Raw genomic sequence first — 14223 nt, 5'->3', positions numbered from 1 at the left:
TCTTTGAAGACTGCGGCTAGCGGAAGCGGCTGCCCCGTCATCAGCCCCTTGCCGACGCCATGAGCAGGAACGGAGTTCACCTCCTCACCGATAATTCGAACATCGGTGTCCTCTTGCCCCTCGGCATCAAAGCTCACGGCCAAACTAGATGTGTCCCAGCCCGATGATAACTCTTCATCGAATGCGTTGGGCTCACTGCCGAAGGAGGACTCGCTAGAAGACATCTACAAGAAAAAGGAAAAAGGGTGGCTAAGGTTCTGTAATGAACTACCCTACCGATGTCTAAGCCGCTACCTATAGTCCGCTAGACTACCGGACGAAAGCTCCTAAGACGATCGGCCGGGCCTATACTACGAAGGCATGCACGAAATACGAGAATTAAAAGAAAATTGAGGGTACCGAACGGTATTTTACCTCGTGTAGTATGGTAGCCTTGGTTGCCGTTCAAACGCTTCGGAAATCGCCCTGATTACCGATAATTCGCGTGAAAGTCGCCTTGATTGCCGGAAACTCGCGCGAAAATCGCCTTGTTTGCCGTTAACACTCTTCGGAAATCGCCTACGCAGAGCTCTCGCTTCAGTTCTCAAATGCAAAGTGAGTTTTGCGCCTAGAGCAACCTCTATTTATAGGGAGATGGCTGCAACGGTACTCCTCGGGAAACCAAACGGCTCATAATTGCAGCCGTCAGACGTCACTTCGCCAGCCACGTGTCGCTCAACGGGTGGCGATGTGGGCTGCACGCCGGGTACAGAAGACGAAGCGTCTCTGCACGCCCAGCGCAGAAGACGAAGCGTCTCCACGCGCCAAGCACGGGAAACGAGGCGTCTCTGCCCTCTCTCCTCTGAGCATCGGCGACCTATCGGATCCCAGGGGAACCTTCCCCAAACGAACCTGCCGAACGGCAGGGCATCTGCGAACCTTCAGGGGAGAACCAAATTCCCTTCCGAAGAACCTTCGGAAGAGAACTTGGGGGACTACTGTTTATACCGTATATTAACGACCAATGACCACCTGACACGTGGAGAAAAACGACAACTTGACATCACAGGCCCTTCGGCAGGAACCCTACCGAAGGGTATACATCTTGATGCTTTTGCCCTTTTACACGTGTCATGCTCACAATCCGCTCCTACAGTCCCACATCGGAAATTCCAAAATAAGCACACCTCCCAAGGCCTATATAAGGAGACCCCTATTCCCAAAGAAAGGGGACAGGAGGATCAACGGTACGCTATCGCTTGATCTGTAGTCTAATCTTTATTAAATCCGTACTTACTTAAGCATCGGAGAGCCTTCGGCCGGTACCGCACCGGTACCCCAAGGTCTTACCGAACGTTCCTTTTTTGCAGGAACTTGATCTTCTGAAGACTAACTCCCTTCCGAAGACACAATATCACTAAGTTGGGCGAACCACGTGTCAAACCACTTTTTCGCATCAACAGATTCTATAAGAATGAATCACCAGCTAGGCTACTATGAAACACAAGCATTGATAAAATGTACAAATCAGTATAAACACAATGCTCAAAATGACCCAAATTAGTAATGAGTCTGCCTCCGATGTTTATATAGGATAGGCTGTTTGACTCTCTTTTGTGCAATTATATTTTGTTTTGCTATGCAATTGCACATAGTTATCCTATATCCCAAATATAATACTGATTTTGTTTGTTTAGATACAAAGGATAGAAAAGAAACGAAAAACCCTAATTATAGATGTTGGATATGGGATCAATTGACTCATACTGCAGTGCACCTCCCCTGTGGATATTTCAGGATAACATCGTCCATAATCTCTTTGCCTGCCCTTGTAAATTCCCATTCTTTTGGTTTTGGGGCTTTTTTCTCAGCACATACTTTGTTTTCTTTGGTGGTTTTATTTTTGGGTTTCTCTGAAGCCTAGACAATCATCATCATCCTCAATTAATCCCCTAATGCCAAGTTCCACCTCCATCTCATCATCATTTCAAACAGGTGTGTTGCTCTTCTCTCTTCTTCCTCTGTCATATCTTGAACAAGAAGACACAGAAGCCTAGACAACTGCCACACCCAACAATCAATCCCTTTCTGAAGAAGAAGAGCCGTGATTTTCATCTTTTCACAAAAAGCAAAATAGAACAAACGTTAGAATCATGCACATGAGGGTGAACCCATTTAATAAATACCTCAAAATTGGTAAGTTTTTGAATATCACTATACTTTTTCTTATCTTTTAAAAATTTTAATTGAATATCACTGGACTTGTATTGATTACTTAAAAATCCTAATTGAATACCACTTGACTTCTATTGATTACGTAAAAATCCTATTAAATACTAGTTGACTTTTAAGCTTCAAAACAATCAATTAAAATCCCACTTGACTTTTGGTTTTTGTTTTGAAGAAAAAAAGTGACATTTTACCTTCTCACATTAGCACCAGATGTGTAGGTTGGTAAAGAATTCCTCTAAAGTATTCCATAACAAAACTGCCTCCATAAATAGTTATTACACTTTATTGTTCCACAGAGAAAACATATTTAGTTCACTCCAGTATCGCATCTAAATTACCAATATCTTTGATTCTATTTTTCTAATAAGTGATATTGAAAGAGGAGAATAAAACTTAAGATCTCGGATGAATAGATAAATGCTCTTAATCACTTGAGTTACAAGGCTGTAAAACCTATCACCAAATAAATAAATAAATAAAAAGTAGCATTCAAAGTTCTGTTGAACTCCTACATATTCAACAAGCATGAACTATTTTTATTTATCGCAACATATCATGCAATACTTCAGGGTATATAAAACTAGTATAATCTATCTGTTCATATTTTGTGTGTTTTCAAGACTAGTACATTTTATTGTGATCTGCCTATTAGAGATTTTGGTTTCTAGAATTGTCCGCGGAAAAGAAGAAAAATGGCATGTTCGCCTTTTTGAAACTCATCATATTTTTACCTTCGTCTATTTGCCTAGGTAAGTCATGCAATGTAAAAGTTTTGATTTCCTCATGTTCTCTTGGTTTCTTGGTTTCTATTCTTTACTCTCTTTGGGCTTTAGAATAGAAGCTTTATTTCCCTTTCTTATAACAAACAACCCCCCCACAACCCCCCCAAAAAAAAAGCCCTAAACCAAGCACCTATCTATAAAATTAAAAACAAGTTAATAAAAGAAAGCCAAGAAAGCCCTTTATTTTTTATTTTAGAAATTTTTAATATGAAAAAGTGTTAATTTATCATATTATTTTAATTTAATTAATAATTTTAATTATTAATATTTGCATTAACTGAAGAGATATTCTAATATTTTAAATGTTTCATCATTCTTCACCTTTTGCTTTATATATATATTACATATTAATTTTCAACCAAAAAAATTATTGAAAATTAGATTAGATTTTCCTACTAAAGTTAGCATATTGAACCGACTAACATTAGCTTGTCTTTGGCGGGGCAGCCCGGCCGGATGACCAAATATACAAAACGCGCCGTCTCCTAAAATAGGCAGGCCCTTAGCCTCTCGACTAGGACTTTCTTGTTCTCTCTCACGCTTCCCCCTCCTCCAACTAGGGCTCGGAGTGAGAAGCGACTGGCCTTAAACCCTAGACCGCATTGCCTGAATATAGAAGACGATGCCTGGGCCGACCTTAGAGATGGAGCCAGTGGAGCCACAGTCGCTGAAAAAGCTCAGTCTCAAATCCCTCAAGCGAGCTCGCGATCTCTTCTCTCCTGCCCATGGTGAACTCGCCCCTCCTGACCCCGAAAGGTACCGCCATTTGCTTTGATTTCTATCTCTTCTTATTTGCCTGTTGACAAATTTGTAATGTTAATTCTTGCATACTTTGTTTTGTTTTGTTTTTTTTTTCAGTAAAAGAATTCGTACAAGCCACAAGGTTAGTGTCTTAATTTTGTTAATTCGTTTCTGATTTAGAAGCTGTGAAATTATTGAGTTGAATAATATTGCATTATAATAAAAAATTTGGTTGAATTATTAGATAAGCGTGGAGTATGGAGGAATTGAACCCACGGCTAGTCAAAAACCGTCCCGCCGGGCTGAGTCCAGTGCACCGGGTCGCGGTCCTCAAGGGCCTTCCAGTGCTCTTGCCCTTCCAGGTATTCTTTGTTCTGATTAAAATTTCAAAATGATATTTGTAAGCAGTTGCTTGTAAGTTGTAACTACAAGTAGGGATTATTCAGCTTATTGTTTTGGGGAAATTGCATTTATTTGGGTATTCTATATTGACATTGTAATTTGCTAAAATTGTTGCTTGATATCATGTGCGTCGTGAAGATTCTAGGGACTCAAGTACGGAAGGAGCTCAAAATGCGTTGGTTGTTGGTCCATCTGCACCAAGGGCACCGTAAGTAGTCTTGTTGGTGTATTAATGGTTTCTTATGCCTTTATTTAATCTCTCAATGTTTCAGATATTTTGACTTGTCCTCCTTCACAAGATATTTGCATATTCATGTACTATAGTTTTCCACTTCTCTTGTTCAAAGTGATTGGGCTAAATATCTAAATCATATATGAGAATTATATGAGTGATTTGTGGAATTTGAAAGTTTCTATGTTTCTAATGTTGCTGGAATGTAAATAGGTTTTGATGATTTATTCTACTGAGGACACTTTTGATTGTGGAGTGAACTGTGATAATCATGTCCTTGTTTATTTCCAGGAATGATGTTGGCATTTCAGGTAGAGGCACTCTAGCTGTTTCTGCTCCAGGGTCATCTGAAAGGTTTGAGCTTTTTGTTCTTCTCTGAGTTGTTTTATGCACTTAGAATGCATGACTTAAACAAGCGATTTGCCTTCAGTTTTTGTTTTCATTCCGGACTGCAGTACATGTTTAATAGCTCAGTACTTGGCCTAAGCAGTGTATTATGCAATTCTTGGGCTGCTTGGAGTTGGTGAAGGGAGAAATATCTGCAACGTTAGATAAAAATCACCCTAGGGATGTTCTTGGCAATGTAGAATACCAGTCAAAATGTTCAAAGAGTTAGATATGGTTATGGTAATTTTGATGTTTCAATGTAGATCTGCATTACATTGGTTTGAATCCCTTTGATACAGTTGAATACTTTTTTCATCAGTTTACTTTCTACTACCTGAAATTTAGGCATGTCGTGGCCATTTTTCAGCATCTGCATGCATTATGCTGGGTTAGGACTGTATTAGTTGGCATCATATTATGTGCTTCCAAAGTGTTTTAGATTGAAGTTTTTATTAGGTTTTTTTTTTTTAAATGGGATATTTTATGAAAACTGAAGATCCTAAACATTACAAGCTGGCTGATGCTCTATACCATCTTTCATTTCATTTTCTCTAATCTTGATAATACTATTATGGAAAATGCAGCCCATTTTTTCTTTAACTGTCGCTTTTCTCTTCTCTAGGTATTCAACATCAGCTTTAATGGAAAGAATTCCTAGCAGATGGCCACGTCCTGTTTGGCATGCTCCTTGGAAGATCTACAGGGTACGAACAATGTGTTCTTAATCTTACACGGTTAGGTGCAGCAAGAAAAGTGCTAGGGCTTTTATTGTCTGAGTAACTTGGAGATTCTTATTAGATGAATGTTATTAGGAATGCAGTACTTCATGTTATATGAGTGCTAGTTTATATTTTTGTTGCCCTTGGTTCTGCATTTTCGTGTCTAACGAGTTGATAAGATTGGCCTGCATCTTTTTGAGTTGTTTTCATGTAGAGTTGTTTTCACGTACTATTATGCTAATGTTGCATATGAGAAGAAAGAAAAAGATTATGCATACTGTTGTTTATAAGCCATTGTTCCATTTGATTATGCAGGTCATTAGTGGCCACTTGGGATGGGTAAGATCTATTGCCTTTGATCCAAGTAATAAATGGTTTTGCACTGGCTCAGCAGATCGTACAATCAAGGTATTGAACTTTATGCTTCATTTGTCCAGGTTGGCCTAACCGAGTTGGTTCATGTGTTATTGTTATGCTGTCAGAGAAACTCAAGTTTTTCTATTCCCCCTTTCCTGCAATGTTTTCTCTTCTCTAGAAGTTAACATCAATTGCCATTTGTTTTTTTTTTGGTCTTCTTTTTCTGATACTTAAACGAAAATTTCTGAAGGAGCATTTTTTGGGTTTTTATTGTAAAATTATGTTGGGTTGTGTTTGTTCTGCTTTTCGTTGGTCAGATATGGGATGTAGGAACTGGAACATTACAGCTTTCACTGACTGGACATATTGAACAAATACGAGGTTCGTTTCTCTTGAATTATTGCTGGTGGGATTGCATGCTTTTGGTTATCCATGCTGTGGTTAATGACTGTGTTGGGTGTGTTGGTAACAATAATTGGTTTTTTGCAGGACTTGCTGTTAGCAGCAGGCATACCTATATGTTTTCTGCTGGTGATGACAAACTAGTTAAATGCTGGGACCTTGAACAGAACAAGGTTGGAACTTCTATTAAACCAACTTTTTTTTTTCTCAGAGCTTCATTCTAGCTGTTCTCTAAGGAATACTGATTGTTACAACATAATTTTTTGTGTAGGTTATCCGTTCATATCATGGTCATCTAAGTGGTGTTTACTGCTTGGCCCTTCATCCCACTCTTGATGTTTTACTTACTGGGGGACGTGATTCTGTATGCAGGGTATGTACTTTGTCTTATTAGTAAAGTTCATTTCCTGCATATTTTAATGGATGAAGTACTTTTAGGGATTGAGCAAAGTCATTATTGTAATTTGTATCAGAGTGGCATTGTGGTAATGATACCTATGTTATGGTGCAATAAAATTTCAGGTTTGGGATATTCGAAGCAAGATGCAAGTTCATGCATTGTCGGGACATGATAACACAGTTTGCTCAGTTTTTACTCGACCAACAGTATGAAAAACCCTTACTCGTTCAATTTTCCTTGTGATTTTCTGATTGTATTGCAGAGTATCCATGCATACATAAATTCAAACAGTTCAGAATAATTACTTTATTCTTGCTGGTGTCATCATCGTAATAGTAACTTATATTTTTGCTGCTGTTATCTATAGATGATTGGGATTCAGAGTTTTTTCTTATTGAATGTTGGGCTGAATTTTTGCTCTCCTCATATGTGGCATCAAATGCAACTGTTAACAATTTCTTGCCATGCCCTGAGAATTTTATTATGTTGTGTTAGGTAGCCTTCACTGTTACATCATTCTTTATAAAAGTTTTGAATCCTGTAATCCTTGGCTCTCATTTCTTCCCTAAAGCACAGCTAATAAACAAGTTGCAGAGAATTGAATTTACTGGCACTTTGAATTTCTACTTTTATGCTAAAACTACAAGTACAACTATGAATTTTTATTTATCTTTTTGTTGTTTTTTTTTTCAAAAGTTAGATATCTATTTTTGGATGCAATCTTATGTTTTTTATTTTATTTTCATCCAGTGCTCTTTATATGGTTAAAATAGGCAATAGTTCTTATATTTTGTTGCCTCATATTTCCAGGATCCACAAGTTATTACTGGCTCTCATGACTCAACCATCAAGTTCTGGGACCTACGATATGGTAATTTATGTTCTTTAACTAATTGCAACTCAGTTTCGGTAATCCCTCTTTAAAAGTATTTTTTAAGTATCAATTTACATTCCTTGCAGGGAAAACAATGTCAACCCTCACACACCATAAGAAATCTGTGCGTGCAATGGCACAACATCCTAAAGAGTATGTACCAGTACATGTACTTGTTACTTCATGTGCATTGAATTATCTTGCTAGTGTAGATTATTACACACCCTTAAATTGTATGATTTGATGTCGTTTCTAATTGTGTTTGGTTGTCCAGAAATTGTTTTGCATCTGCATCAGCTGACAACATTAAGAAGTTCAACCTTCCAAAAGGCGAATTTTTACACAACATGCTGTGAGTATTTTAATAAACTTAATTTTTTCAATTTTCTGATAACTCAACAGTATTTAGGTTGAGTATTGTTTTTTCTTATAAATTATATTAGTTCTCTAGTGAGTTTCATTAATAACAATGTTCCTAAATTATTTGTTGTCTTTGAGCAGCTCTCAGCAGAAAACCATAATTAACGCAATGGCTGTCAATGAGGATGGAGTTATGGCCACTGGAGGTATGGATTTTTAACATATCAGCTAGGACACTTTTTGATTCCTTTTTTTTGTTTCATAAAACTTGGTAACTCAAACCTTTCCCCAATTTGTTTTATTGAAGGTGACAATGGGAGTGTCTGGTTTTGGGATTGGAAGAGTGGTCATAATTTTCAGCAATCCCAAACAATTGTACAGCCTGGTATGTCCACTGTGTTGTGCCTTTTTACCATTTTATGTTTTCTTCCCTACTTTTACGGTTTACTGAAGCATGGAGAGGGGCTAACACCTAGAGATGCTTTATTACAGGCTCACTGGATAGTGAAGCTGCTATATATGCTCTTTCCTACGATGTCACTGGTACAAGGCTGGTTAGTTGCGAAGCTGATAAGACGATCAAAATGTGGAAACAAGACGAAAATGCCACTCCAGAAACTCATCCCCTCAACTTCAGGCCGCCTAAAGATATTCGACGGTTCTAGTGTCAATCCTCCTTTGCTGTTGCTCTCTTTTGTGACATGTAATATCAAAATGTGTAATATTATTTCACAAGTGATTCACTATCTACTGTTTTGGTGAAGGCTTTACTGTTGTGCTGCTTGTTGCTATGAGATAGGAACTATACAAATTTTGATGTATTATTTACTGCTCCCAGTTAAATATATTTCGAACATGTGTGCCTGAATTAGATTCGGAAAGAATTTTTGTCAAGCACTATAAAATTTTGTTTTTTTCATAGTAAAATTTCTTCTTCTTTTTTTCAAGGGAAAAAGATTCAAAATCCCCTTTGCGTCCATCCTCGGCTTTTTTAACTAACAGGGAGGGGATTAAATCTTTAATTTGTAGACTGCCCCGCGTGTTAAGCGACAGCCAACACAGGATTTGCCTTCGCTTGCGATGCAGTGTTATCTAACTCTGTTTCCATACCCAATGCACTCTGTATTGCATAAATCTCGGGGAAGAGTTCAATCAGCAAATGGCATCTGCCTTAAGAAGCTCATTTGCAAATCTGTTCTTTTTCTTTCTACTCAAAGCCCAAAACCTCAACTTCTACTATTTTTGCACTTGTTTCAATTTCACATTCGTCTTTTACATTCTTTCCTTCCTTTAAATAGATGCAAAGGACTCATCAAGCAAGGTTCTGGATTCGAGTTTTAGCATTCGTTTAGTTTATGTGAGTTTAATAGATTATCGTCTATCTCAATAGATAATATCCTTATTAAAAATAAATTTTATAAATAAATAAATTTAAATTTAAATTTAAAAAATTTAAAATTTAAAATTTTTTTTATTTATTAAAAAAAAAAAAAAAAAAAAAAAAAAAAACTGCACCATGTGGCAACGCTACATTCTTTCCTTGATGTGAGGTTAGACACACACACGCGCACTATTTAGTCCCGAGGGGCACAGTTAGCACTTCATTCATCTGCCACGTGGTGCTCTGTGAATGTCGTTTGATGAATGATGATATATATCTTTGCGTGAATTTTGACCAAGTTAAAAGAAATCAAGACAGCTGTCTGTCTGTAGGAGCATGAATTCTATAGCATAGGGATTGGGGAGGAAACCAAAAAAACCAGTCAAATTAAATTTAAGTACTTACCAAACAAAACAATATTTACGTTTTAGTTACCTTGCCATAACTGCCTTGCCATAACTGTAATCATCTTAAGTCTGGTGCCAAAAGTAAGCAAGCAACTCCCTCTCTCTCTCTCTCTCTCTCTCTCTCTCCCATTGGCATATTGCCTAAAAAGCGACCTAAAACCCAGAGAGATGCACGCACAAAGCACGCGCCTTAGAACGATTATATGGCAAAATTTCATGCATGAAAGTCCCCATGTACCGACCACTTCGACCCAAAAAACTGCTCTCCCCACCCACATATCACTCAACACACACCCAACCTCCATCTCTCCCTCTCTCTCTCTCTCTCTCTCTCTCTCTCTCTCTCTCTCCCATCCCATGCTGCCCACCTTTTTCCATTTTCCATCTGTTTCAATCCAAGCTAGCTACCTCCATTTCGATCAAAACCATAACTTTCCCAACAAAATCTGAACCACTCACAAAACCCAACTTGAAATTATGATCAGCTCCGATAACAAGTCCTTAGTTCACAGAACCCACACAACCCAATCTCATCAGCAAGATGAACAACCCGACCAATCATCACAACCCACCATTGATTTTGATCCTCAAAACAATTGCAGGCCTCCCCATACAAACCCAATTCGCTATTTGCTTCGCGAGCAGCGCCTCCTCTTCGTCCTCATTGGCATCGCCATAGCCACCCTCTTCTTCAGCAGCTTCCCCTTATCAAACCCGGAACTGGCGACGACCCACGACCCGGGTTTCGAATCCGAGTCGGGTCTCGACCTCCCAGCCAACCCGACCCGGAGGGTGCTCTACGAGGCCCGGGGTGTTGGGTTTGGGTCTGTGATGAGCGCAGGTGGGAAGGTGCCGCTGGGTCTGAAGAAGAAGAACCAGAGGATTGTGGTGACCGGTGGGGCCGGGTTCGTGGGGAGCCACCTCGTGGACCGTCTGATCGCGAGAGGGGACAGCGTGATCGTACTGGATAATTTCTTTACGGGGAGGAAGGAGAACCTGGTGCACCACTTTGGGAACCCCAAGTTCGAGCTCATTCGACACGACGTCGTTGAGCCGATTCTGTTGGAGGTTGACCAGATCTATCACCTCGCTTGCCCTGCCTCCCCTGTTCATTACAAGTTCAATCCGGTCAAGACCATCATATCCTTTTTATTAAATTATTTGTATTTATATATATATATATATATTTTTTTTTTGCTTAATGGAAATCAAAATTAAAGTAACTCATTGTTTTATGTGCATGCATGAAACTCTTCAAATTATAAATTTATTAGTTTGCGCAAATACAAGGAAAAAGTTCAGTTTAAAATTAAAAAATATTTAATTTCATTACCAAGTAAAGATAAGATTTATTTCATACAAAAGTATGTAATAAGAAAATTTGTAATTTATCAAAATTTTCAGTTGAATATTGAATGATAGGATGTTAGAAAGAGAGAGAAAAAAGTTGCACAAAACTTAAACAAAATAGTTAAATTCGTGTTTGATATATATATATATATATATATATATATATATATATGTTGTGGTTAAAGTGATATTTTTGTTTTGGGTTGGGGTCCTTGATTTGTTGTGTGAGCTTGGGGTTCACAAGACCAATGTGGTGGGCACATTGAACATGCTGGGACTGGCAAAAAGAGTGGGTGCACGCTTCTTGCTCACAAGCACCAGTGAGGTGTATGGTGACCCTTTGCAGCACCCTCAGGCTGAGTCCTACTGGGGCAATGTCAACCCCATCGGTGAGTCACTCCCAAACCTCTCTCTCTCTCTCTCTCTCTCTCCTCATTATTTATTGTAGCAATGATCTCAAACAACACTATTACAGTAGCAAATCAAGATAGTGTAAAAGTATAGACACTGTCGACAACATATCGAAATGATATGAACATAATTAGATAATTTTCTATAATAACAGTTCTAGTTCTAGTTAGAATCAATTTCACCTTATTTACTAATTATATTGTTAATTTGTATCTCTTTGTAACGGTGAGACGAGCAATATTTGATCACATTTCTCATCATGAAAAGGAGACTTATCAATGCAATGCGGCCGGACTGAAAAATATGTTCTCTCTACATGGTTCAAAACTTGATTATTTCAAAACAAGTGTTTTAGGCTATGATTGTAAATTTGCAATTCTCTTTTGACATGGTTGTGTTGGCATTTGGCAGGAGTAAGGAGCTGTTACGATGAGGGAAAACGCACAGCAGAGACTCTCACCATGGATTACCATAGAGGCCTTGGCATTGAGGTAACTTTTTTATTTTTCTCTGTCTTATTGCCTTGGTTTCATGGGTCTAATGTACATAACATCTTGCAGGTGAGAATTGCTCGGATTTTCAATACTTATGGACCACGTATGTGCATCGATGATGGTCGTGTTGTTAGCAATTTCGTAGCTCAGGTGTGCCTTTTTGTCAAACAAAAAAAAAAGAAAAAAAAAAAAGCATGAATTCATTTTGATTTTCCTACAAAATTTTATGCGTCTATGAACTACACAGGCGCTAAGGAAGGAGCCATTGACAGTTTACGGTGATGGCAAGCAAACCAGAAGTTTCCAATACGTTTCTGACTTGGTACATTTCTCCTCTTTTTGTCCTGATCATGGGCAAAGTAAAGTTATGGTGAAACAATTTCTTCTGCATTAAATTGTAAATCATTCTGAAAAAGGAAGATGCTTTCTGCATATGTGGCAAAAACCATTCAAAATGCTTATAATAGTGTATCATTTGTATTGGTTCAAAGAATTTTCATGAAATTTAGGGTTTGAACAATTTGTGTTGTGCATTATTGCACATGTGTTAGGTTGAGGGTCTAATGCGGCTGATGGAAGGAAATCATGTGGGCCCCTTCAATCTTGGCAACCCTGGTGAATTCACCATGCTAGAACTTGCTCAGGTAAATTAACTAAACTCATGTACTGTGCAAATTGCAAACAAACAAACAATACTCAAAATGGTACACATTTCTGTTCAAATTCTTGCCATTTTCCCCTTTCTTTTTTTTGCTTCTATTTCACAATACGAAAGACACAAATGAATGAAGCTACCTAACTGTGAATATTCAAGAGAAGGTCACGGTGAGACGAGCCGTTTATCATTACGACAGGTGTTAAGTGGAAGTGCAGTGATGTAAATTTGGACCCTGGTTTCTGCAGGTTGTACAAGACACTATAGATCCAAATGCAAAGATCGAGTTCAGGCCCAACACAGAAGACGACCCACATAAAAGGAAGCCAGACATTTCAAAGGCTAAGGAGCTTCTCGGGTGGGAGCCTAATGTGTCCCTCCGCAAGGGCCTCCCTCTTATGGTCGCCGACTTTAGACACCGTATATTTGGTGACCCAAGAGACAATGAAGGAGGCTCTACAACCTTCGCTTGATTTTCACGTACTGTTGATGAGGAAAAGTAGGAAAAAAGAAGAAGAAAGAGAAATAGATGTGAAAAATAAAGTTAGAATAAAAATTGAAATTCTGATTGTTAGCTTTATATCTGTGATGTTTCTTGGTTACTCCTTATAGGAATAAAATTTGGCATGTGGGATTTGCCAACGGAAGATTATTCTCAGAATAGTATAGTGATAATTTATTTTGTACTTCTTCAAATTTTCCATATACTATAAATTTTTTGTTATTGAAAAAAATATTAAGCTTCTAGCATCATGTATGCACATTCCTTGTGTTGAGGGAAAATGTAAACAAAAATCTCCCACACAATTTCACCTGTATTCAAATAATAGGGTTTTATTATTTTAAGTCCGACCTATAATCTCTTAACTACAACTCTTGTAATGAATTAAAATGGAACACCTTTGATTAAAATTACAAAGGAACGTAATGAGAAAAAATGTGTTTGTTTGGTTTTGTAGTTGCACTTGGAACGAAAACCAAGTTGCCTACGTATCCTTTTGAGGTAATCAGGCCAACTCATAGTTCATTGAATTTGATTTGGTACTTTTGGTGGTGGAGATTTCGATATGGAATGTGGTGTTTGAGGATCATTTCGATGTGAAAAAGTATTTGGGGGTGAATTTGGTTAGAGTAAACCATAGATTATGCTTGGGCAAAATCGAAGCGACCTAGTTCCTTTGATTGGGTGGTGCTTTTGTACCACTTAGGTTTTTTAGTGATTTTGTACCACTTAGGTTTTTGAGTGTGTGACTTGAAATTTATTTCAATGTGCGAGTTCTCTCCTTTGCCTTGAAATTTTTCTCTCCTTAAATTCTCCTCTAATTCTTGGTAGTTTCTCTTATCACATATGCTTTTTTTTATAGACCCTGAGAAGGAGCTAAGATTTTCTTTTCCTTGCAAGACACTCCTTTTTCTTTGTTCGCAAGCAACCTACTTTTCTGATATATTTTTTTCCCTTGCCAATCAAGTTGCTTTGCTTGCATGGAACTTCTTTTTTTTTTTTTTTTTTCCTTTCGTTTTTCTGCAAGGTAAAAGAAGGTAAAAAAGAAGTGAAGTACTAAATTTTACTTGGAGTCTACTTCTCAACGGGCTTGGATAACCTATATAATATTGGGCCTGATCCACCCAAAGAAAGGACCCGTGACCCGATTGAGTAA

General features: G+C 38.0%; 2 protein-coding genes across 2 annotated transcripts; both read left to right on the top strand.

The window, feature by feature from the left end:
- The first annotated feature begins 3382 nt into the window (after positions 1 to 3382).
- LOC117616066 (protein pleiotropic regulatory locus 1-like) lies at positions 3383 to 8748 on the top strand. Its single transcript, XM_034345265.1, has 17 exons — positions 3383 to 3749; positions 3852 to 3876; positions 3979 to 4096; positions 4275 to 4344; positions 4660 to 4722; positions 5378 to 5459; positions 5790 to 5882; positions 6149 to 6212; positions 6321 to 6406; positions 6505 to 6606; positions 6756 to 6839; positions 7444 to 7504; positions 7594 to 7660; positions 7782 to 7859; positions 8009 to 8073; positions 8175 to 8252; positions 8360 to 8748. Exons 1-17 carry the CDS (start codon positions 3616 to 3618, stop codon positions 8530 to 8532), a joined length of 1443 nt encoding a protein of 480 aa, XP_034201156.1. The 5' UTR covers positions 3383 to 3615; the 3' UTR covers positions 8533 to 8748.
- A 1234-nt stretch (positions 8749 to 9982) lies between these two features.
- On the top strand, positions 9983 to 13312 carry LOC117615891 (UDP-glucuronic acid decarboxylase 4-like). The gene is made up of 7 exons (XM_034345065.1): positions 9983 to 10795; positions 11247 to 11394; positions 11828 to 11907; positions 11977 to 12060; positions 12158 to 12232; positions 12462 to 12554; positions 12814 to 13312. Exons 1-7 carry the CDS (start codon positions 10133 to 10135, stop codon positions 13036 to 13038), a joined length of 1368 nt encoding a protein of 455 aa, XP_034200956.1. The 5' UTR covers positions 9983 to 10132; the 3' UTR covers positions 13039 to 13312.
- Positions 13313 to 14223: the final 911 nt, after the last annotated feature.

This window comes from Prunus dulcis, chromosome 1, assembly GCF_902201215.1.
Source record: "Prunus dulcis chromosome 1, ALMONDv2, whole genome shotgun sequence".
Lineage (NCBI taxonomy): Eukaryota > Viridiplantae > Streptophyta > Magnoliopsida > Rosales > Rosaceae > Prunus > Prunus dulcis.
This window is presented reverse-complemented; position numbering and strand designations above follow the sequence as displayed.

What these genes read in the sequence shown, in the direction of transcription:
- LOC117616066 (XM_034345265.1), top strand. Translation starts at nt 3,616, where the DNA reads ATGCCTGGGCCGACCTTAGAGATGGAGCCAGTGGAGCCACAGTCGCTG. An exon ending in GCCCCTCCTGACCCCGAAAG is followed by an intron (nt 3,750 to 3,851) that starts GTACCGCCATTT and finishes TTTTTTTTTCAG; the next exon opens with TAAAAGAATTCGTACAAGCC. An exon ending in CAGTGCTCTTGCCCTTCCAG is followed by an intron (nt 4,097 to 4,274) that starts GTATTCTTTGTT and finishes TGCGTCGTGAAG; the next exon opens with ATTCTAGGGACTCAAGTACG.
- LOC117615891 (XM_034345065.1), top strand. Translation starts at nt 10,133, where the DNA reads ATGATCAGCTCCGATAACAAGTCCTTAGTTCACAGAACCCACACAACC. An exon ending in GGGCAATGTCAACCCCATCG is followed by an intron (nt 11,395 to 11,827) that starts GTGAGTCACTCC and finishes GGCATTTGGCAG; the next exon opens with GAGTAAGGAGCTGTTACGAT. An exon ending in TCCAATACGTTTCTGACTTG is followed by an intron (nt 12,233 to 12,461) that starts GTACATTTCTCC and finishes CACATGTGTTAG; the next exon opens with GTTGAGGGTCTAATGCGGCT.